Source organism: Gopherus flavomarginatus, chromosome 8, assembly GCF_025201925.1.
Source record: "Gopherus flavomarginatus isolate rGopFla2 chromosome 8, rGopFla2.mat.asm, whole genome shotgun sequence".
Classification (NCBI taxonomy): domain Eukaryota; kingdom Metazoa; phylum Chordata; order Testudines; family Testudinidae; genus Gopherus; species Gopherus flavomarginatus.
Genome location: NC_066624.1, coordinates 58,995,841 through 59,017,428, shown reverse-complemented (window position 1 = coordinate 59,017,428; position 21,588 = coordinate 58,995,841). Strand labels below are relative to the sequence as shown.

Sequence of the window (21,588 nt, the reverse complement as noted above, 5' to 3'; positions counted from 1 at the left end):
CCAGGGGCACAGAGGGAAGCTCCTTGCATAGACAATCAGCTTCAGCCTCTCTGCCTGGCTCTTGGCTGCCCACATCATTCCATGCAAATGTGCACACACTCTGCCCCAACCAGGAAGCAGCTTTCTTGTTTAGTAACAATTCTCATTTCCTTTTATGGTGTGAGGTGCTTTTTTGAGATGGGTCATCGCCACTTCAGAGCTGTCAGTCATGTGGAAGAAATGAGGCATATGACTGGTGTGTGGGTGACAGATGAATAGAACTTCAGACCATCTATGGGAAAAACTGGAGATAGCCTGATAGTCAAAACATGTATAAATATCCAATATCCATGACTCTTCAGGGATCTTCGCCTTTCCTGGGGATGATAACAAGCCTCATTAGATCCTCTCCAGTAACCTAGATACTGTCCATTGGGGGAGACAGATGAGACTGCCCTTGTACTGGGAGACAACTCATTGCTTTTGCATCACATCACTTCATTTCTCTCAGGTAAGTGGAGAAGGAAAGCATTCACTGGGATTTGATATGACTGTGGGCTACTTGAGAAGGATGATTTAGGGACTGAATGCATCTGGTCTGAGTGATGACGATGATGATGATTTATTTGTATTACTGTAGCACTTATGTGTAACATCAATGGAAGGTTACAGGGAATGGAGAGTTTCTCTGGGGTTCCCAATCTGGGACTGATTCCCAAGCCTTGGGCATCTGTGCTTGTTGGTTTGTGATTGTTGGTGTAGAACAGGGGTAGGCAACCTATGGCACATGTGCCAAAGGCAGCATGCGAGCTGGTTTTCAGTGGCACTTACACTGCTCAGGTCCTGGCCACCAGTCCGGGGGGCTCTGCATTTTAATTTAATTTTAAATGAAGCTTCTTAAACACTTAAAAAACCTTATTTACTTTACATGCAACGATAGTTTAGTTATATTTTATAGACGTATAGAAAGAGACCTTCTAAAAATGTTAAAATGTATGACTGGCACACAAAACCTTAAATCAGAGTGAATAAATGAAGACTCGGCACAGCACTTCTAAAAGGTTGCTGACCCCTGGTGTAGAAACTTTCTCCCGTGTGGATTTCATCTCCTCTAGTGACCCGTCAGTGGCTTGTCATGTATGACACAGAACTTGTTTGCAGCTTGAGGGGAAAGGTTAATCAAAGCAGTTAAACTTCTGCTAGGAAAGAAATTGATGCCATTTCCAAAGCATCCTGAGGGATGTCCCTTTGTACAAGAAATGGGGAGGTTGTAGTGGTCGTTGCCTTCCGTCATGTGTAACTGCCAGTGTGCAATGAGCCTGTGGGCTCAATCCAATTCCTAGCAGGTGGTGCCCACATCACACTCGGCCCTGAAAAGCAGATTCTTTGGAAGGCTAAGCAACAACTGGTTGTTTATCACTTGTACTGTGGTAGTGCCTAGAGACTCCAACTGAGAGCTGGATTCCATTGTGCTAGGTACTGTTCAAACACATAGTGCCTGCCCCAAAGAGGGTGGGAGGGATAGCTCAGTGGTTTGAGCATTGGCCTGCTAAATCCAGGGTTGTGAGTTCACTCCTTGAGGGGGCCATTTAGGGATCTGGGGCAAAAATCTGGCTGGGGATTGGTCTTGCTTTGAGCAGGGGGTTGGACTAGATGATCTCCTGAAGTCCCTTACAAACCCATGATTCTATGATAATTAAAATAGCCAAAACAACAGCCTCTGCAGAAACAGAGGCACACAAGGGGACATGAATTCCTGAAGAGGGTATAGCAGAGCAGAGGCAAAAATCACACTGGACCTCCCAACTCTTAGTCTAGCACCCTCTCCAAGTCCATCAATGTCAGTGAATTTACATTAGCAAAGGGTTGAGAGCAGAGCATCCCAAGCAATAGTGCACAAATCTTGGAATGTGCAAATTATATTGTTGCTTTAGAGTCTTCCTGGCACTTGATTAGCTTATCACTAGTCAGTTGCACTGGCTGGCTTTGGCACTGCATGGCCTTCAGATATTAAGCTTCCTTAGAACATGAAATAGCTGGGCTAAGAGAATTCTCAGTAAGTGGCAGCTTGATGGGTTCCACGTCCATTTCCTTCTGGTTTAGTTCTGGCAGGATGTCCATTTCAGCTCTTGCAAAATTGATGTGTTCCACCCTGATGCTGAGGTTTTGCAGGACTTCAGAGGTGTACAAGGGGTTGTTGGATAATTATTTCAACTTTCATTTCTGAAATTTCACGTCACCAGTTCCAGTTCAGTCTATTTTTTTGAAGCAAAATTATTTTAAATGATTGCTTTACTGTGATTGCACAATAAATGCCATAGAATCCAGATGCATCAAATACATTAGTTAAATAGTAACTACACTGTTCAGGCACGATACTATAAAAAGCACTAGAAATCTGTTTAACCCAAATGGGCATATGCTGATGTGAGTTAATTGAAATTCAGTCTTGCTGAGACATTCATTTGCTGCAGCTGTTGACTGCAAAACTTCTAGCCACAGTTAAAAATCACTGCATGTTGTAAGTATGATGCCACTTTATTTGCACCAATAAATGCTCAGAAGTTAACTTTATCTGACTACAATACCCCCCAAAATGGGGTGTTGCATTGACCCTTTTAAATTTGTAGTTTCTTGTTATACAAAGTAAAGTGAATCTAGATTGATAGTCCCAATTTCAAAATAACACTGCGCTACTCTTACTAAATGATGACTAACAGTTTAGTAATTAAGCCATTCACAAAGAAGATGCTAAAAGCTTGGGAAAAGGTTATTTGAGATACTGATCTACCCACACAACTATTGCCGATAGACAGGAACCCTCATTTTCTACTGATGTAGGGCCAAGTTTTGGTCTTGGATCTGTAAGTTTAAACATAGGTGGCACGTGAAACACCAGCTGGGGTTGGCTAGCCCCTAGCCCTGCCCCTTCCACCTGAGGCCCTGCCCTTTCTGCGCCTTCCCCACACCAGAGCCCAATCCACCATGGCTGCCCCCTCCCATCTTCTCCCCCCTGAGGCTAGCACCACCAACCCCAGAGTGCCAGGAGGATGGGCAGCGCAGCCCCAGCCCCAGAGCACCAAGAGGGCAGGTGTCTCAGCCCCAGCCTGAGCCAGGACCACCGCACAGGGAGAGCCACGCAGAGTGGGAAGCAGGAGAGGGAGGGCCTGAGGGCAGAGAGTGGGCAGGGCCATGCCTGGCTGTTTGGGGAGGCACAGCTTCCCCCAGCCTATGGTACCCACCACCCATGAGTTTAAACAGAAGTAACTCTATTGAAATGAATAATTATTCCAAATATATTCTGGTGTAACTGAGTGGAATTTGGCCTGAGGACTTTAGGAAGATGTGGCTAGGAGAAGAATGTGTGTAAAATGATGTATCTGAAAAATAAACACTAAATATCCCGTGCACAGGATAGAAAGAGATATAAACTGGAAACCCCACCACTTTGCCAAAAGCTCCAGTTTAGACTGTATATGCTGGTGTGAAAACTTGTCCCTTAAAGTAAATCTGGCCAGTGAGCTTCAAAACTCTCAGTAAAGTCACTGTATCACATTCTAATCTGCCACACCAATGTAAATCCATGGTAACTCAGTTGACTTCAGTAGCATGACTGGATTCATACTAGTGTAAATGAGATTAAAATAGTCAGAATGTTACCAAATGATGTTCACTGCTACTTTGTAAATATATTCCAAGTAAAATTTTGAAAAGACAATGCAAAGTGTCATTAAGTGGAGCTGGTCAAAGTATTCAATACAAACAGCTTGGTTAGATTTTCGCCTTCTCTTTTCATATTGACCATGAACAGATCATGATTTTCTTCTTATTTGTAACTGTTCTTGTACAAACACGTATGGGTTGCTATGACCAGTTTCATAACAAGTTCCTTTGAGTATTCAATCAGAATTCGCTGTTTGAGCTGTGTAGGTTGTTTCCAAAGTTGCATGGTTTAGTTTCTGGTCTTTGACAGGCGACCCTAATCATTATAAGCAAGAGTGGGAGAGAGGCGCAGGTGTAAAGAGATTGATAAATTGGTAGAAACTGCTCTGGAGAAGATCTCTTAGTTAGACCAACACAGGGATAATAAATAGACTTTAAGACCAGAAGGGACCATCATGATCATCTAGTCTGACCTCCTGCACATTGCAGACCACACAGCCTTACCCACCTACTCCTGTAATAGATCCCTAACCTCTAGCTGTTACTGAAATCTTCACATAATGGTTTAAAAACTTCAAGTTACAAAGAATTCACCATTTACATTAGTTTAAACCTCCAGGTGACCTGCACCCCATGCTGCGGAGAAAGGCCAGTAAAAAACCAGGGTAGTGACTACAGCCCCCAACCAAGATCAGAGCCCCAGCATGCTAGGCACTTTACAAACACATGTAAGAGACAGTCCCTACCCTGGAGATCTTAATGTAAACAGTAAGTTCCTCTTCTGGCCCTCTCTCATCTGTTGTTCTCAAACTGTAAGACATATGGGGAGACAAACGAAATTTTGACCACAAGGCTGTGGAGATCATGTTTTAAGTTCCTGTTTAAGGCGTTTCTCACTCCAGCAAAGCTTGTTGATTTTATTAGCGATACTTACCATTCTCTGCCTGGGATGTGAGTTTCAAGAGGGGATTATTTAAATATATTCTTGCTTTTTCATAAGCTATGTGGGGTTTTTGTCAAGAAATGGTCTCTCTGATCTGGGACGTTACTAAAGTTGCAATCCCACTGCAATATATTTACAAGATCTGTGCAATAGCCCCTGATAGATACAAAGATTTGTTCAGCTGTCTTTATGGATGGCAAAATGTACCATTTAATTGGTTTGGAAATCCAAGAATCTACTCAGGAGCCAACTTTGGTGCAGATCAATATCTTTCAGTCTTAGCCTCCACTTGAAAGAAAGCCTCCAACTATTCCCAGTGCTGACCAGTAGAATCTGGCCATACTGGGCTCCTTTCTTAGCTTGCTGTAACAGCAGAAGCTGCTTAAACCCAGGGACTGAGATCTGGTGATCTAAGTATTATTCTCAACTTTGAATGGCCTTTGGCAATCACTGCACCTTTCTGTGCCTCTATTTCCTCCTCTGTGAAATGGGATGGTACTCACCTCCTTTGTGAAGTGCGCTGAGCACTCTGGCTGCAAAGTGCGAGGGAAGAGCTAGGTGTTGATTAGTAGCAATCTGGTAGTGTTGACTTATTGCTGTTCTTGGGCAAATGTTTTCATATTTTCATATCCTTTAAAAAGCTGTCTAAATGAGATGTCTCAGTATTGCACCAGAAGGTCACCCCTCTCATCCTAGGGCTGGGTTTTTTAGATTAGTTATGAATTATGTTTCTTTATCCATGGTATCTTTGGCCTGGTCTACACTGGGTGGAGGGGGGGAGGATTGATCTAAGTTATGCAACTTCAGCTACGTGAATAACATAGCAGAAGTCGACGTACTTAGATCGACTTACCATGGTGTCTTCACTGCAGTGAGTTGACTGCTGCCAGTCCCCTGTCGACTCTGCGTGGAGCTGGAATACAGTAGTCGATGGGAGAGCGCTTGGGGGTCAATTTATCACGTCTAGATTAGATGCGATAAATAGATCCCCGGTAGTTCGATTGCTGCCCACCGATACAGCCAGTTGTGAAGACATACCCTTTGTGTAATGAAAGATGAAGAGGTTTTGCTTTAATGACCAAATGTTTTCTCTACTATATTTGGTATGCCCGGTCATAGCTGATAGATTTCAGGAAAGGGCACACTCAATCTAACAGCTTAAATCTCTTGGCAGCTAATTTTTGTCATGATGTGCAGAAAAAGGGCTATTCCCATCCTTGTTAGAGAAATTTTTCAGATGCAAGCTATACACTGGGCTCCGGATTTTTCAAGTGCTCAGAACTCAAGGGCACCGGAACAGGGGGGACCAGGGTACCATGGCCCCATCACTTTTTAAAGTATGATGGCTATGCCCTCCCACTTTGTACTGGCCGGGAGGGAGAGAGCAGAGAGGAGGAGGAAGGGGGCAGGATCTTGGTGGAAGAGGTGGCACAGGGATGGGGCTTTGGGAGAAGAGGCAGTGCAAGGGTTGGCCCTTGGGGGAAGGGGCAGCGCAAGGGTGGGGCCTCATTTCAGGCACTGGTGGACCCCCACTTTTAGGGAGCTTCCATTGCTCCTGTCAGAACTCACCATTGGGTTGGATTTTGAGAGCACACCAAAATAAAGAGGCCACGTTTTCGAAAGCATTCGATGTCTCCCTTGTGGTAGCCAGCAGTAGGCCTGAGGATGGAGAGTGGGAACAAAGCGGAAATACGTTGAGTATATACAGCTCTTTATTGTCGGTGCTTTACCATAGTTGTGGCAATGCTCTTACCCAGGTACCACGCAGCTAGAGCAAAAATATCCAGTCCTAGCGAGAAGGCAGACATGACCTTAATTAGCAAGCAAAGAGGCAAGTGCCCATGGCTTTAGTACCTGAGTAAGTCTTAGAAATGGCATTTAGATGTCATACAAACCCAGAAGGGGAGTCCTATCCTCAACAAAGCTCTGCAGAAGTCATTGGTGCTACGCTTCCTTCTGCCAATGAGGATCTGGCCCAGAGCGTGTGAAATCCAATCATTCCTTTTCCCCCTCCCCTCTGTGCAGGACTCACTGGCTTGACGACAATGTGCGTAGGGAAGTGCAGTCGGATTCTGGGCCCATGCCTCATTGCCTTGGGTGTGCTTTCCATTGCTGCCAATGTGCTCCTCCTCTTCCCCAGCTGGACGTGGAGCTATGTGAAGGAGGGCCGCATCACCAAACAGGCTATGCAAGTGCCAGGAGTCTGGGGAGGAGGCATAATTGTAAGTGGTGTGACTCCTTTGCCCTCCTTTCCCTTTCCCTCAGCGTGTGTGCACTGTCTTGGACAGAACATTCACCAAAGAAGTCACAGGACCAAGACCTGGACACAGTGTGTCCAGTGGGTAAGGCATGATACCACTGGCCTGCTGGGTGACCTTGGGCAAGTCTATTCCCTGCTCTGTGCCTCCGTTTCCCCACCTGAGAAGTGGGGATGTTGATAAGCTGGGGAAGTGTTGGGCTCCATGCTAGAACCCCTGGCTGACATTCTATGGGCTGTGTTAGACAGCAGGGCAGACTGGATGATCAGGGTGACCCCTTACAGCCTTATGAAAGGCTTCTGGATGTCAGTACTTCCCCTTTTTCCTCAGGGCTTTGTATACTGGTGGCTGACACTAACATACTTCTCATACCTACGTACTGTGTAGGGCCTGACCTGAAGTCAGCTGAAAGACTCACATCAGCTTTAACAGGCTTTGGATCAAGTCCTAAGGGTAACAGAAAAGAAAATCCAGATAGAAAATCACATATTTACAAACCTCTTGGAACAGTTAACAGATTAAAATAATTAGTCCTTTCCCACATAATGTCCTTAGTTGGCATAAGGACCATTAGCAAGAATCACTTCCATGTCGCATGGGCGGCACATGAACCTCCGGCTGGGGGAGGCTAGCCCTCAGCCCCGTCCCTTCTGCCCCAGACACCACCCCTTCTGCCCCTTCTGCCAGATCCCAGAGCCCCACCACCACAGCCACCCACCTGGGGAGGGCAGATGGTGCCACTGCAGCCCTTCCTCCCAAGCCCTGGAGTGACAGGAGGGTGGGTGGCATGGTCCCCGCCCCTGGAGCCAGGCTGCAGAGCAGAAGCAGAGGACCTGGGAGCAGAGCATGGGCGAGGCCACTCCTGGCTGTTTGGGGAGGCACAGCCTCCCTCAGCCTATGGTACCCGCAGCCCATGCTGTGTCGCCATTTTGCCCATCTACTTGGTGCTAGTAATTTCTGTATTTGCTAATCCAGACTTCTCCATGCTGCTTTCCAATGAGACCATTTTGGGGCCTAGCCAGGTTCATGGTGACACATCAGGCCACTGAGTGAAATGATCATTATCTTCCAAGAAAGCTGCTCCAGAATCTCCACAATTTGCTCTGAACCTCGGCAGTGCAATCAGGCACCCTGGCAAGAGCTGGGATGGAGCTGGGTAGCCAACAATAGTCTAATAACATATTTGATGATTCTGAGATGCTTTTAAATTAACTTTTCTTATTGTTTGCCCAGCTTGGCTCCTAGATGGCTACTAGCATGTTGCGCTAGCATCAGTATAACTAACAAAGTCTCCTGTACAATTGTTTGCAATGACTCCTTGGCTGGTTTTAAACAGTAATAATACTATTTTGCTGTTAGAGAAAAATCACTTTATGTGGCCTCATTGATGTCTTTGGCAAAATTTCCATAGACTTCAGTGAGTCCAGGGTTCCACCCTATATCGCCGGCTGCTCTAAAGGCATGTGTTATGTTCATAAATGAGGCATATAGACATTAAGTGATTTTGTCATTGACGAAGCCCTGGTAATAAAACTCAGGTGTCTGTAATCCCAGTTATATTTCATTGGGAATTCATCTTGCATTTTGCATACACCAATTTGTTATGGTTTATTTGTATTACTGTAGCTCCTACTAGCCCTAGTTACAGCCCAGGACTAGGCGCAGGGCTCTGTACAAACACAGAATAAAGAGATGGTGGTGGATAACGGCTTCTAAATGCTGGTCCTTCTGACATTTCTAATTTTCTATATGCAGCAAAACATTTATTCTAAAAGCAAAGCACACGTGCATAACCAGCCACCTAGAAATTGCAGAAAGATATTAGGTAAACGTGGTACAGCCTATTGCCAGGGTTCTAACTTTAGCCCTAATCCCACAAGGAACACAGCACCCTCCAGAACCTCCATGAATGACTTCAGTGGTGCTCTGCTTAGGTATGAGGATCTGTCCACAGGTCTTGTTGCAGGATTTGGGGTCTTTAAGACTGGGATGAAGGGTAGTTCATAAATGTTCCATGCTGAATAAGAGAAGGAACTCACTGCCAGCTTTTGGTGCCAGCAGATTGGATTGTACCATTCATCCTGAACCATTTTCTGCTCTCTCAGGTTCTTCTGGCTGCAACTCAGATCACAGCTGTTGGGTGGCGCTGTGGCCGTTCCTCCGACTGTGGAACTTGCCGGAATGTAAGACAGAGATTCCTTTGACATGTGGAAAATGTTCTTATTTTAGCTGCAGAACCAAACTCCAGACCCACAATTCCAGAGTTAACAGGCCTCACCCCTCTGTCACCAGGCTGCCATATTTAACAGTGCTGTGTTAGCATAACCCTGGAAGGGAATGAGACGTTTTGCAGACAAGCAGAAAGAAAAATTCCTTGGCTTATGTTCCAAACAGGCTACTGTTTAGATGGGGAGCGAGACAGCTCAGTGAGCAGCAATTATGTAACAAAGAGAGGAAGGGTGATCCAGTGATTAGAGCACTAGCCTGGAACTTGAAAGACCTGGGTTCAGCTGTTTGCGCCGCCCTGGACTCCTTGTAGGGTTGCCAGGTATCCGGTTTTTGACTGGAACACCTGGTTGAAATGGGACCCTGACGGCTCCGGTCAGCACCACTGACCAGGCTGTTAAAAGTCCGGTCAGCAGTGCAGCAGGGTTAAGAAAGGCTCCCTGCCTGCCATGGCTCTACGCAGCTTCTGGAAACAACATCATGTCCCTCCTCTGGCTCTTACGCATGGGGCAGCCAGGGGGCTCCGCATGCTGCACCCACCCCAAGTGCCAGCTCTGCAGCTCCCATTGGCTGGGAACCGCGGCCAATGGCAAATGCGGGGGTAGCACCTGCGGACGAGGCAGCACGGAGAGCCGCCTGGTTGTGCCTCTGCCAAAGAGCTTGAGGGGGGATAAGACGCTGCTTCCAGGAGCTGCTTGAGGTAAGCGCCGCCCAGAGCCTGCACAACTGACCCCCTCCCATGCCTGACCCCCCTGCCCCAGTCCTGATCCCCCTCCTGCCATCCTAACCCCTCAATCCCACCCCAGAGCACCCTCCTACACCCCAAACCCCTCATCCCTGGCCCCACACCAAAGCCACACCCCTAGCTGGAGCCCACACACCCTCTGCACCCCAACACCCTGCCCCAGCCCAGAGCCCCCTCCTGCACTCCAAACCCCCCAGTCCAGAGCCCCCTCTTGCACCCCATGCTCCTCATCCCTGGCCCCACACCAGAGCCTGCACTCCCAGCCAGAGCCCTCACCCCCCACACCCCAACCCCATGCCCCATCCCAGAGCCCCATCCCATACCCTGAACCCCTCAATTCTGGCCCCACCCTGGAACCCACACCCCCAGCACAGAGCCTGTTCCCCGTCCCACACACCAACCCCCTCCCTCAATCTGGAGCCCCTTCCCATACTGCGAACCTCTCGGCTCCACCCCACCGCCCAGAGTCCCCTCGTGAACCCCAAACCCCTTATCCCTGGCTGAATCCCAGAGCCCTCATCCCCAGTGAGAGCCCTCACCTCCACCTGCACCCCAACCCACCTAGTCAGCCCAGTGAAAATGAGTGAGTGAGTGAGTGAGGATGGGGAGAGTGAGTGACAGAAGGAGGGGGGAAGAGTAAACAGGGGCGGGGCCTCGGAGAAGGGGTGGGGCATGGGGTGGGGCAAGGGTGTTCAGTTTTGTGCGAGTAGAAAGTTGGCAACCCCAACTGCCTGTCAGGCCCATCAAGGGAAATTTGGGGCCCCATACACCATGTTTTCTGAGGCCCCACCCGCTCCCATTTCACATCAGTTACAGGCATTTTGGGGGGGTCTCCTTTGCCCTGCTCTTGTCAGCCCTGCTTCTTGTGTGAGCTTGGATAAATCGCTGAATGCCTCTGGGCCGCCATTCCTCCTCTGTGAACTGGGGATCACCCCTGCCTCACAGGGGCATTGAGGCTAAAAACATTACAGCTTGTTGGGGGCTCAGCTACTCCAGTAATGGGGGCCAGATCCAGGGCTGCCTGGGGGGGGTCAAGTGGAGCAATTTGCCCCAGGCCCCAGGCCCTGCAGGGGCCCCCAAGAGAACGGCTGAGGCTCCTGCCCCGGCCCGACCCCACCTCTGCCCCCACCCAGAGCCTTAGCGCATTCAGGAACGTCCCTGAACAGCTGCAGCATGGCTCTGGTGGAGCCCCTGAGCTCCTCCCCGCTCAGAGCCGCGTGGTAAGGGGTCGGGGCTGTGAGCTCCAGGCCGAGCAGAGGAAGCTCAGGCCCCACTGGAGCTCGCAGCCCCGCTCCCTTACCATGCAGCTCAGGGCCGCTCCTGGAAGCGCTGAGGTTCTCTGAGAGGGGGGAGCCAGGGATAAAGGGCCGGGGGGGTGGATAAGGGGCAGGGAGTCCCAGGGACAGTCAGAGAACAGGGAGGGGGCAGAGGTGGGGGGAACAGGGAACGGGGGGGTTTGGATCGTGGGCATTCCGGAGGTCTGTCAGGACTCAGTGGGGGGGTGTGGATAGGGGTCAGGGCAGTCAGGGGACAGGGAATAGGGGTGGGGTCCTGGTGTGGTGGTAGTGGGGAGGGTCTCTGGGGGACAGTGAGGTGGCAAGGAGCAGGATGGGTCGGGGATTCTGAGGAGGGCGGGAAGTTGGGGGACAGGAATTGGGTGGGGGTCAGATAGGAGGCAAGCCCAGACTGTCTGGGAGGCACAGCCTTCCCTACCCTAAAGCTCATTCAGCAGTTTGAGGCTTGCAGAAGAGCCAAGCTGTTAGGTTGTCCATTAGGGCTACCATCCCTTTCACTTCTCAAATGCCAAATTATAGTCTGTATTTAATTTCAGTGCCATAGGGAGATTCATGTCAGGGGAGGGTAGCTTCATTTAAAATTAGCCACTGGTGGAGGAATCACATGAGAAGGGCAATATCCTACACCACCTAGCTCCTTCCCAACCCTACCAAGGTTGACCCCCTGTCCCCTGCATTCCCTGAGGCTTCAGAGGGGTTAATTCAGTGGTTCTCAAACTTTTGTCCTGGTGACCCCTTTCACATAGCAGACCTCTGAGTGCGACCCCCCTCCTTATAAATTGAAAACTCTTTTAAATATATTTAACACTATTATAAATGCTGGAGGCAAAGGAGGGTTTGAGATGGAGGCTGACAGCTCGTGATCCCCAGTAATAAACTCATGACCCCCTGAGGGGTCTGGACCCCCAGTTTGAGAACCCCTGGGTTAATTTACTTTTAGCACTCTGTGTCCATTCACATGCATGTGCTATTTTCAGCATTTCACAACACAGGCTCATCCCAGATTCTGGATCAAGCTTAAATGTTCAGTTCATGGAGTATGTACATCAGCTATACTAAAGACAAACCCATAGTAACTGTTTCCAGTTTGTGAGGGACCCCATGGAGCCACTCTCTAGGAAACAGTAAATGCATGGAGGTTAAGTCCATTAATGGCTATTAGCCAGGGTAGGTAAGGAATGGTGTCCCTTGCCTTTGTTTGTCAGAAGGTGGAGATGGATGGCAGGAGAGAGATCACTTGATCATTACCTGTTAGGTTCGCTTCCTCTGGGGCACTTAGAATATCAGGTTTGGAAGGGACCTCAGGAGGTCATCTAGTCCAACCCCCTGCTCAAAGCAAGGCCAATTCCCAGACAGATTTTTCCCCCGGATCCCTAAATGGCCCCCTCAAGGATTGAACTCACAACCCTGGGTTTTGCAGGCCAATGCTCAAACCACTGAGCTATCCCTCCCCACACTTGGCATTGGCCATTGTTGGTAGGCAGGATACTGGGCTGGATGGACCTTTGGTTTGACCCAGTATGGCTGTTCTTATGTTCTAAACTAAATGAACCCAAAGTTATGGAGACAGATATGAGTCAAGGAAGCCAGCAGAGTATCAGAAACCTGCAAAAATCTCTGATTGGATGGGCTCAGGCGTTTGGTCACAAGCTGAGGTGGTTCAAAAGTTTTGTATTTTTTTTAAGCAGAATTTTTTTTATTGTCTCTTTAAACAATCAAACACAGCAAGCAGCAAATATTTGGCCACACACTTCTGAAACCCCAAACCATATTCAGGTTTTGGCAGACTAATTTCAGCTTTTCAATTAAAAAAAACACAACAAATTTTGAAGGAAAGCAGACATTGTCCGTGATTTTTTTCTGCTTTTTAAAAACCCCTAGTTTTCGATCCAAAAAGTTTTGACAGAAAATATTTGTCCAATGCTTGTAATGGGCTTTAGTGCCTTTTAGCACTAGTTGATGCTGAGAACCAGTGATACCTTGTAAAGAAGTTTTCTTAAAACTGGGTTTATGCTGAGATGCGGAAGGTTTATTTTTCCCAGGGCCATCCGTGGCAGGGGGAGCAAGTGGGACAATTTGTCCCTGGCCCCGCAGGGGCCCCCACGAGAATATATTATTGCATTTTTTTTATGGAAGGGGCCCCCGAAATTGCTTTGTCCCAGGCCCCCTGAATCCTCTGGGCTGCCCTGGCCAGATCGGTACCACGTCTGGCTGGTCCCATGGCTTTTTTGCCCTCCCCTTGTGCACCGGGGTGTGAATTGCACAGCACCAGAGACTTGCAGTCAGCATGTTTGTGTGAGGTAGGGACCACATGCCACCAACCCAGCGATTCATGTTCTGCCTCTATATTTTACTAACAGCCCCGAGCATAGGAGGTTTTGGATGAGAATGATGATGCGCTGCTCGGTAAGCTAAGTCCCTGTTTTGCAAATCCTCTTTTATCTGCATCTCCGCACCCACCCCGCAGATTGAGGGTGCTGGGTCTCTAATGGTAAAAAGGTCACAGCCCTTTCTCAGATGCAGATCTGAATGTTATTTTCACAAGAGCTGGAATGTTATTTTCACTGCTCTGATCTCACTGGCTGTTCTGTTAGGCAGGACAAAAAAAAAAAAAAAAATCCCATGCAGGAGCTTGCGGTTTGCCTCTAGCCTGCAGAAGCAAGGAACATGCCTTTTTCGGCATTGCAATCCTGATGGGAGTTTCTGATCCTTAGGCCTTTTAAAGGGCCATGCCTGACAATGGAAGGGAAATAGCCAGTGTGCCTGCCCTAAAGGAGCTGGAAGGGTAATGCCCCCAAGCCCTTTCCTAGGGTATCTCATGCAAATCCAGCTCTCCAGGAGAGCATAAAACAGACTGCCCAGGGCAGCATATGCTCCCATCACAGTAATCTTGCACACTAAGGCCAGGCTTTCAAAAGGAGCAACTGAATTTGGGTGCTACGTGGGTCTGATGTTCAGCAGTGCTGAGGACCTGCAGCTCTCATGACCTCCAGCTGGAGTCATGGGTGCTCAGCACCTCTGCAAAGCAGGCCCACTCAATCAGCTGCCACTTTTGCAAATGGCCCTGGTGCCTCATAGCTGAGTGTGGATGAGCAAGTTGAAGCAGAGGAGGAGAACCGCAATGGCAGCCTTGGCTCCTGCCAGCGCTTTGTGTTGGATCAAGCCATGGGACTGATGTGATTATTTTCTGAGTGACTTCCTGCGCACATGTGCCTAATAATGTGTTGGAAGGGGGTTAAGTGCACAGGGTCTTCTGCCTCGTGTATTCTCTTCCAGCATGCAGCAAGCTGCCGATCTGATCTGTCCATGTTTTGCAGCCACAGCATGCAGCTGTAACCAGTGGTGCAAGGTGCAGGGCAGTGGGGGATCAGGATTCATGTTGCAGTTGTAAAGAAGCTCTGGCTAGGAACCGAGACATAGCTCTCATCTGCAGTGACTCCTTTGGTTGAAGTCATACAATAGCTGCAAGGGTTTTCCAGCTTCTTCCAACAGTTGTAACTGCAACATCTGAGGCCATTAGAGTTCATTTTGCCCCCTTGGCGGTTTCTTGTTGCTCCAATCTCTGCCAAGCTAGGCCCATACATGCGGGACTCCTGACATTTGAAGAGAGAAGCATGATCACCTGGAATTACAAGTTTGTTCCTGTGTCTTTTACCCACAGATGTTCCTTTCCATTGTATTGTCGGGGCTGGCGTTGCTGGGATCTACTGCTTGCTTTATCCTTTCGGGTGTGGGCTTAACAAATGGACCCCTCTGTCTATACAATCAGACTGAAGTCCTGCAGTGGGATTACCCTTTCGTAAACATGGAAAACCAGGCCTTCCACACCAGGTAGAAGGAGCTTGTGCAATGTCCAGGCAGCACTAGAGCTAAAATACCCACACAACTTCATCTCTTCCCTTAATCTAACAATCTCAGGGAAAATGTTAATGATTCAGCATTCAACAGACAGTAACACTGAGAATGAAGTTCTCCTCCTGATGGTAAAACCAGCATTACAGCAAGCTGGCTTGCCATCAAACAGGGAATGGAGCAGTCCAGGCTGAATGACCACTAAAGATGACCTGAAAATGGGGGGATGGGGGGGGGGACTTATTCCCTCATGGCTTTATAATACATAAAGACAGGTCTGAAAGGTGATTTTAAGGATGGGGGGTTTTACCTGCTTGTTTTTTCCATTAGAAATTCAGGTCCTGTCTAGCTGGGATGGCTCTGTGGTGGTGCCTGGAGAAACAGTGAAAATACTACATTAACAAGACCCATGAGCTCAAGCTGAGCAAATGTCAGTGTATGGCATCTTTAGCCTTCCCTGCTTTTGCTATTTAACTTCAGTGGCTACTGAACATTTTGGAGGAAGGAAGTATTTGTTGATGTTTTATAATTCAGACCTGATAGATCACAATAGACACATGTGAGACTCCTATGAGGTCCTTCAGAAAAGTCAAGGAAGATCTGATCAGATTCATGTTATTTTTAAAATTACAAAAGTAGCAGGCTGCATTTATCCATCACAGTGAAGTGAAAAGGGAACACACGCACCCCCTCACACATTTTTTACACAATCAACTGCATGTCACCCCTTCAGATGTCTTTGTCCTATCACTGTCTCATCAGAGTCTCTCTTCAAGGGCTCAGAATTATTTGTATGACCCATCACTCTGGAATTCAGTCTGCATCGAGCCCCCAAACGTTGTAGCCTGGAACATCTACTTCTTCTCCGTTCTGCTGGTCATCAGTGTGGTCGAAATGGTCCTGGCTTCTCTTCAGGTCATCAATGGCTTCTTTGGATGCCTCTGTGGCTTATGTGAAGGCAAATAGGTAACTTCAATTCCTAATAATTCTCTGTGACTGCTTTTCCTCATCTTCCCTCCCTATGCGAATGGTGCCACCAAAGATTTCAGGCAAAAACTCCTGCAGGCTTTCCCGCATGACCTGAAGGTATCATCTTATTGCTGAGATTTCACACAGATGTGATGCACAACAAGGACTTGATCCTGTACAGAGTGGGAGTGGAATTATGTAACTGTTCAAGGTAAAATGTGGTGGACAGGACAGAAAGTGAAGGACAGTATGAGAGTATGGCTGGCTGACCCCAAGTTACTGCCTTCTACTGGATTGGAGTAAAGGGTTAGGAGTCTATCTATAGATCAGCTGTGTAAGAGGCAGCTGTGGGTTGAAATGTAGTGTTCAAAGCTGATGATGGGTCGTATCTGGACTAAGATACGCCCTGCAGTGCACCATGCTACCTGGATCAACAGATAGTCTCACCGCAGGCCCACAGTGGTGGTGTAGTGTAATGGGTCTCTGGAATGCTCAGATGTAGCCAGTGCTCAGACAGGGCTGAGGCATGCTCCCTTGGCCGCCCTTTCTTCCCACATGGTTAGGTCAATCCCAGCATTAGGAACCCAGTAGCAGAAAAAGAAATCTCCCTGAATATTTCTTCCAGGCAGGGTTTATTTCAGCCAATGGCAAATGCTAGTGGAGATATACAAGAATGTGATGATGGATTCAGCCAGTAGAATGTCAGGCCTAGTCTTGATGAGGATTTAAAAGGGTGATCTATTTTAGGTAGGCTTGGAAGGATTCAGTTTTTATCAGTAAATGTTGATTTCACCATACACAAACACCATGCACATGCACATACATGTGCACACCGCCTGTGATTGCACACACAGAGCAATGAAAAAAACATTCCTATCGATCATAACTGAAATTTACAGACAGGCAAAATAAGAAAAATACTGCTTGAAAACATAATAGTTTGATTTAAGGATATTTATTTTGTATATTTTGATAGTTTGTTTTAACAGTTTTTTGAATTTTACCGTTTACTGTCATTAAATAATTCTAATCTGATAATTTCTCCCATAATTTCTGGCAACAATTAACATTTAAATAAATAAAAATTGGGAAAAAATTTAAACTGTCCATAATTTTGCATAACTGTGAAAGTTAAAATAGATATAAATCAGAAAAAATGCTTTAAAATAAACATTAGCGTCTATCAAAATTATTAAAAAAAAATTCTGCCACGTTTAATTTTAGCATATGCTGAACTGATCAAGCTAAAACTGGAGGGGAACCTACACCATCATTTGACTTGCTAGAAGTGTTAACTGTGGCTACCTTGAAAAACATACTTAACACCAATCGAGTGAAGCTAACTGTGCAAACCCGCTATGTTTCCCAGTCGTGCCCAGGTCTTACCAGGCAAGAGAGGGAAAGCTGAACAAAAATCTGGATGGTGTTGCAAAACCTTGTCTAAACTGAGGATTTTCAAGCAATCAAACTTCCAATATTGCCCTGGGGCTGCTCCAATGCTAGCGCTGGTGGGAGGGCTAGTTTGTACTGGCTGCTGCCATTTCCACGGCTGTGCCATCGAGAGCTGCTCTGAGCACATCTGGGAAGCTGCCAGATGTTTAGGTCTAGGAAACAGATCATTTAGAGATGGACTATCCTTGCTTTCCTCCTGCTACAGGTGAGGCTAAAGTGCTATCATCTAATCTGATATGCTGTTTGATTTTGTTGCAGGTTCAGTTCACATCAGATTCCTGAGTTGCCTGGATTTTGCTGTGCTGAGTAGAGGTGGCATTTACAAAGGAGTATCATCCCAGAGCTTTGAGCTTTCTGCATCAGCTACACCTGTGCTAATATTAAACCGATCATGGTCTCCTGGGTAGCCATATTAGCTCATCACTACAAGGACATTTAATACACACTAGAATCACTGCCACCATTTTATTCCTGAGTGGCAGCTAGAGCTGGATATCAGACTTACGCTTTTGTGTTATGGAGCTACAATGTAGGTTCTGTATGAACACATTGAACTGAATTGATGGGGCCATTATAAGAATACCCTCTGATTTCTACAGGCACAAACCCAGGGGGAAGTGGAAATAATCCATGCTAGCTGTTTACCTTTGTCTGGGAAAGGTGTGATGTTCCTTAGCACCAGATTCAGGAAATGCACAGACCCTTTGTCAAGGGAAGAACACTGTGCAAGCCTGGGGCACTAGACACCACAGATTCTGCACAAGCAAGAGATCGCTTTGAAGAACAAATGAATCCCGAGTCCTCTGATCTGGATTTTCCCACCCTGTGGTTTCGTCTGTGCTGAGGCAATGCCTCTGGATAGTAGCTTGAAACTGGCCTGTCGGAGGGCTGCTGATTAACAGAGAGATTTTGGATGGACCATGTGACCCTTAAGCTGACATTTTTGCTAAGAATAAAGAGAGGGAAGGGGGCATCAGTTGGGACCAATAACCTTTCAGATCTTTATTCATCATAACAAAGCAAAATAGCCACAAGCCCCATTTTTTCTGTTTGCACAACCCATATGACTGTAGCCCATGTAGCGATATTTATAGTGACATTAGTCCAAAATATGGTTTATTTTTTCACTGTCTTTTAATTTATTAATCTATCTATAAATCTGCATTTAGACAAACTGAGTTGGAGCCTTCTGGATGCTTCCATTGAGTTTGATCATTGTTTGGCATCTCTGAAGAGTGAGAAACCAATTCCTGGGCTCTGGGTTGGGCCCAATGTTCCCTCTAATTTTTTCCATCCATGTGCTGAATCCAGTAGAAACAAAACACCTAGATATAACATATATTTCTTTAAAAGTTACCATAGGGATAATTACTCTAGCCAGGACAGGTTAGGCATTTTAGAACTCACTATTCAAAGAATTAAAATTAAGTGTAAGAGAGAAATAAAAATTATGAAATGTATAGACCAGCCAAAAAACAAAAATCACACACTTTGAAAGACTAAAATTACAGAGAATATATGTGCATTGCAGGAAGTACCAAGAAGTAACAACAATAATACAAGTATGTGTTGGGAGTTGGGAGAGTGAAAGACTGTGTGTGTGTGACACAGAGACAGTGAGTGTGAGAGACACAGAGACTCTGTGTGTGTGTGTGTGTGTGTGTGTGTGTGTGTGTGTGTGTGTGAGAGAGAGAGAGAGAGAGAGAGAGAGAGAGAGATGGCTGCCAGGGAAGTCTGAGAGACCATGCACTCCCTCTTTAAGGCACTCACTCACTCACCTGGAAGGCTCATTCAAACCTGAGACCACAGCAGCTCTCTCCCACTCAGAGTCCTGAACCAGGCTGTCCCCTCTCCCCTGCTCTGTGGAGATGGGGTACAGGGATGGGGGAAGGGGGACACCCTGACATCAGTACCCCACTCTCCTGCCCCTTCTGCACAGCCAGCAGGAGGGTCCTGGGAGCAGTCACAGGTGCAACGTGGCTGCAAAGTAGCAGGGGGAGGGGCACCTGAACACATGCTGCCAGATGTGCACAACTCTGCTAATTAAGTGCTCGGCACTTGAATTACTCCTGGGTGGCCACCCGACTGCACAGCTTAGAAGGCACCCAGGTCAGGACTGAGGTATGCTTTCTCCAAAGGCAAAGTGAATTAAGTCATCCCTTCCCCATTCCCAAATCTTGTCTGCCTACAAAGACTAGAATGATATAGTTTACGACTTGTAAACCCAGTGCCCATTGAAGACAATTGGGTACGTCCATTGATACTTAGGTACTGGAACAGATCTATGCTGAACTGCTGGACAGAACTGATACAGCCACACAGTTTGCATGTATATCAATGCTGCATATGTTTTATTGGACGTTTTTTGTCAAAAGAGGACACAATTTTTAATCATGAGGTAATGCCTATCCAAGAATGAGGTGACTTTAAAATCAGGCCCTGTCCTTCAACATTAAGGCAGTCTGGGGCCATTCATTTCTCTCATCATTGAGGCTAAGATTTTGTCATGGTTATTTTTGGTAAAAGTCATGGACAGCTCATGACAATAAACAAAAATTTATGGAAACCTGTGACCTGAGCCTGACTTTTACTAAAAATACCCTGGGAAAAGGGGGGCCAAACAGAGCACTGCCGGGGCTTGCAGCTGCTCCAACCCTTCTGCTGCTCCTGTGACAGGGGCTGACAGCTGCTGCTTCAGCCCCAGGGGAGCTGACCTAACCCCAGCTGCTGCTCTGGCAGCCCCTGGGCTGACAGCTGCTCCCGCCCTGCCCCAGAAGAAGTCACAGAGGTCCTGGAAAGTCACAGAATCTGTGACAGAATCATAGCCTTACTCAGTGTGAATTCAGAACTCTCCTAGATGCCACCGGAGGGAGCTAAAACCACAGCAACTGCCAAGCTTTGCTATGGCTGCTTTTCTCCATTCCTAGAAGGCAAAAGAAAACTAATTCTACTGCAACTTTCTTCTCCTGAGCGGTTTGTAAAGGAGCATGTAATACCACACATGACAATTTTAGGGGGGCTGTCATGGTATAAACCCCCACACTGAACCTTAGCGTCCAAAAGATGGGGTACCAGCATGAATTCCTTTAAGCTCAATTACCAGCTTAGTACTTGTAGCGCTGCCACCAACCAGGAATTCCAGTGCCTGATACACTCTGGTCCCCCCAAAACCTTTCCCGGGGACCCCCAAGACCCAGTCCCTCTGGATCTTAACACAAGGAAAGTAAACCCTTTCCCTCACCGTTGCCTCTCCCAGACTTCCCCTCCCTGGGTTACCCTGGAAGATCACTGTGATTCAAACTCCTTGAATCTTGAAACAGAGAGGAAAATCCACCTTCCCTACTCCTTCTCTCTCCCCTTCCCAGACTCTCCCTGAGAGAGAAAGTAATCCTAACACAGAGAGAAATTAACCTTTCTCTCCCCCTTCCCTCCTTTCTCCCCACCAATTCCCTGGTGAATCCAGACCCAGTCCCCTGGGGTCTCACCAGAATAAAAAAACAATCAGGTTCTTAAACAAGAAAAGCTTTTAATTAAAGAGAGAAAAACAATAAAAATTATCTTTGTAAATTTAAGATGGAATATATTACAGGGTCTTTCAGCTATAGACACTGGGAATACCCTCCCAGCCTAAGTATACAAGTACAAATTAAAATCTTTTTAGCAAAATATCAATTTGAACTCCTTTCAGCCAAATACACATTTGCAAATAAAGAAAACAAACATAAGCCTAACTCGCCATATCTACCTAGTACTCACTATTCTGAATTTATAAGAGCCTATATCAGAGAGATTGGAGAGAAACCTGGTTGCACATCTGGCCCATCTGAGAACCCAGAGAGAACAACAATCAAAATCTAACAGCACACACAAAAACTTCCCTCCCTCAAGATTTGAAAGTATCCTGTCCCCTGATTGGTCCTCTGGTCAGGTGACAGCCAGGCTCACTGATCTTGTTAACCCTTTCCAGGCAAAAGAGATATAAAGTACTTCTGTTCTATTAACTCCTACTATCTGTTTATGACAGGGGCGGAGGAGCAGGAGGTTAAAGGATTAGAGGGATTGCTCTGGCCCAGGAGTGGTATCTTCACCTCTAGCCAGAATGTGATGGAAAGTCCAGGGGCATGCTGCCAACATATGTAGAATTTTCTAACTCAGACTTCTGTTTGCTAGCACGCAGATAGAGTCTTTGTCTATTACTTTTGATGA

At 47.0% G+C, this 21,588-nt stretch overlaps 1 protein-coding gene across 2 annotated transcripts; it reads left to right on the top strand.

The window, feature by feature from the left end:
- The first annotated feature begins 203 nt into the window (after positions 1 to 203).
- On the top strand, positions 204 to 18,545 carry TM4SF19 (transmembrane 4 L six family member 19). 2 transcript variants are annotated; one of them, XM_050965702.1, is made up of 6 exons: positions 204 to 490; positions 6,611 to 6,807; positions 8,949 to 9,026; positions 14,771 to 14,940; positions 15,738 to 15,927; positions 17,641 to 18,545. In XM_050965702.1, the coding sequence occupies exons 2-5, from the start codon at positions 6,631 to 6,633 to the stop codon at positions 15,925 to 15,927; spliced, it is 615 nt and encodes a 204-aa protein (XP_050821659.1). In that variant the 5' UTR covers positions 204 to 490; positions 6,611 to 6,630; the 3' UTR covers positions 17,641 to 18,545. The 2 variants fall into 2 exon arrangements, with proteins under 2 accessions (XP_050821659.1, XP_050821660.1); XM_050965703.1 differs by lacking the exon at positions 17,641 to 18,545 and having other exon boundaries at positions 15,724 to 15,902.
- Positions 18,546 to 21,588: the final 3,043 nt, after the last annotated feature.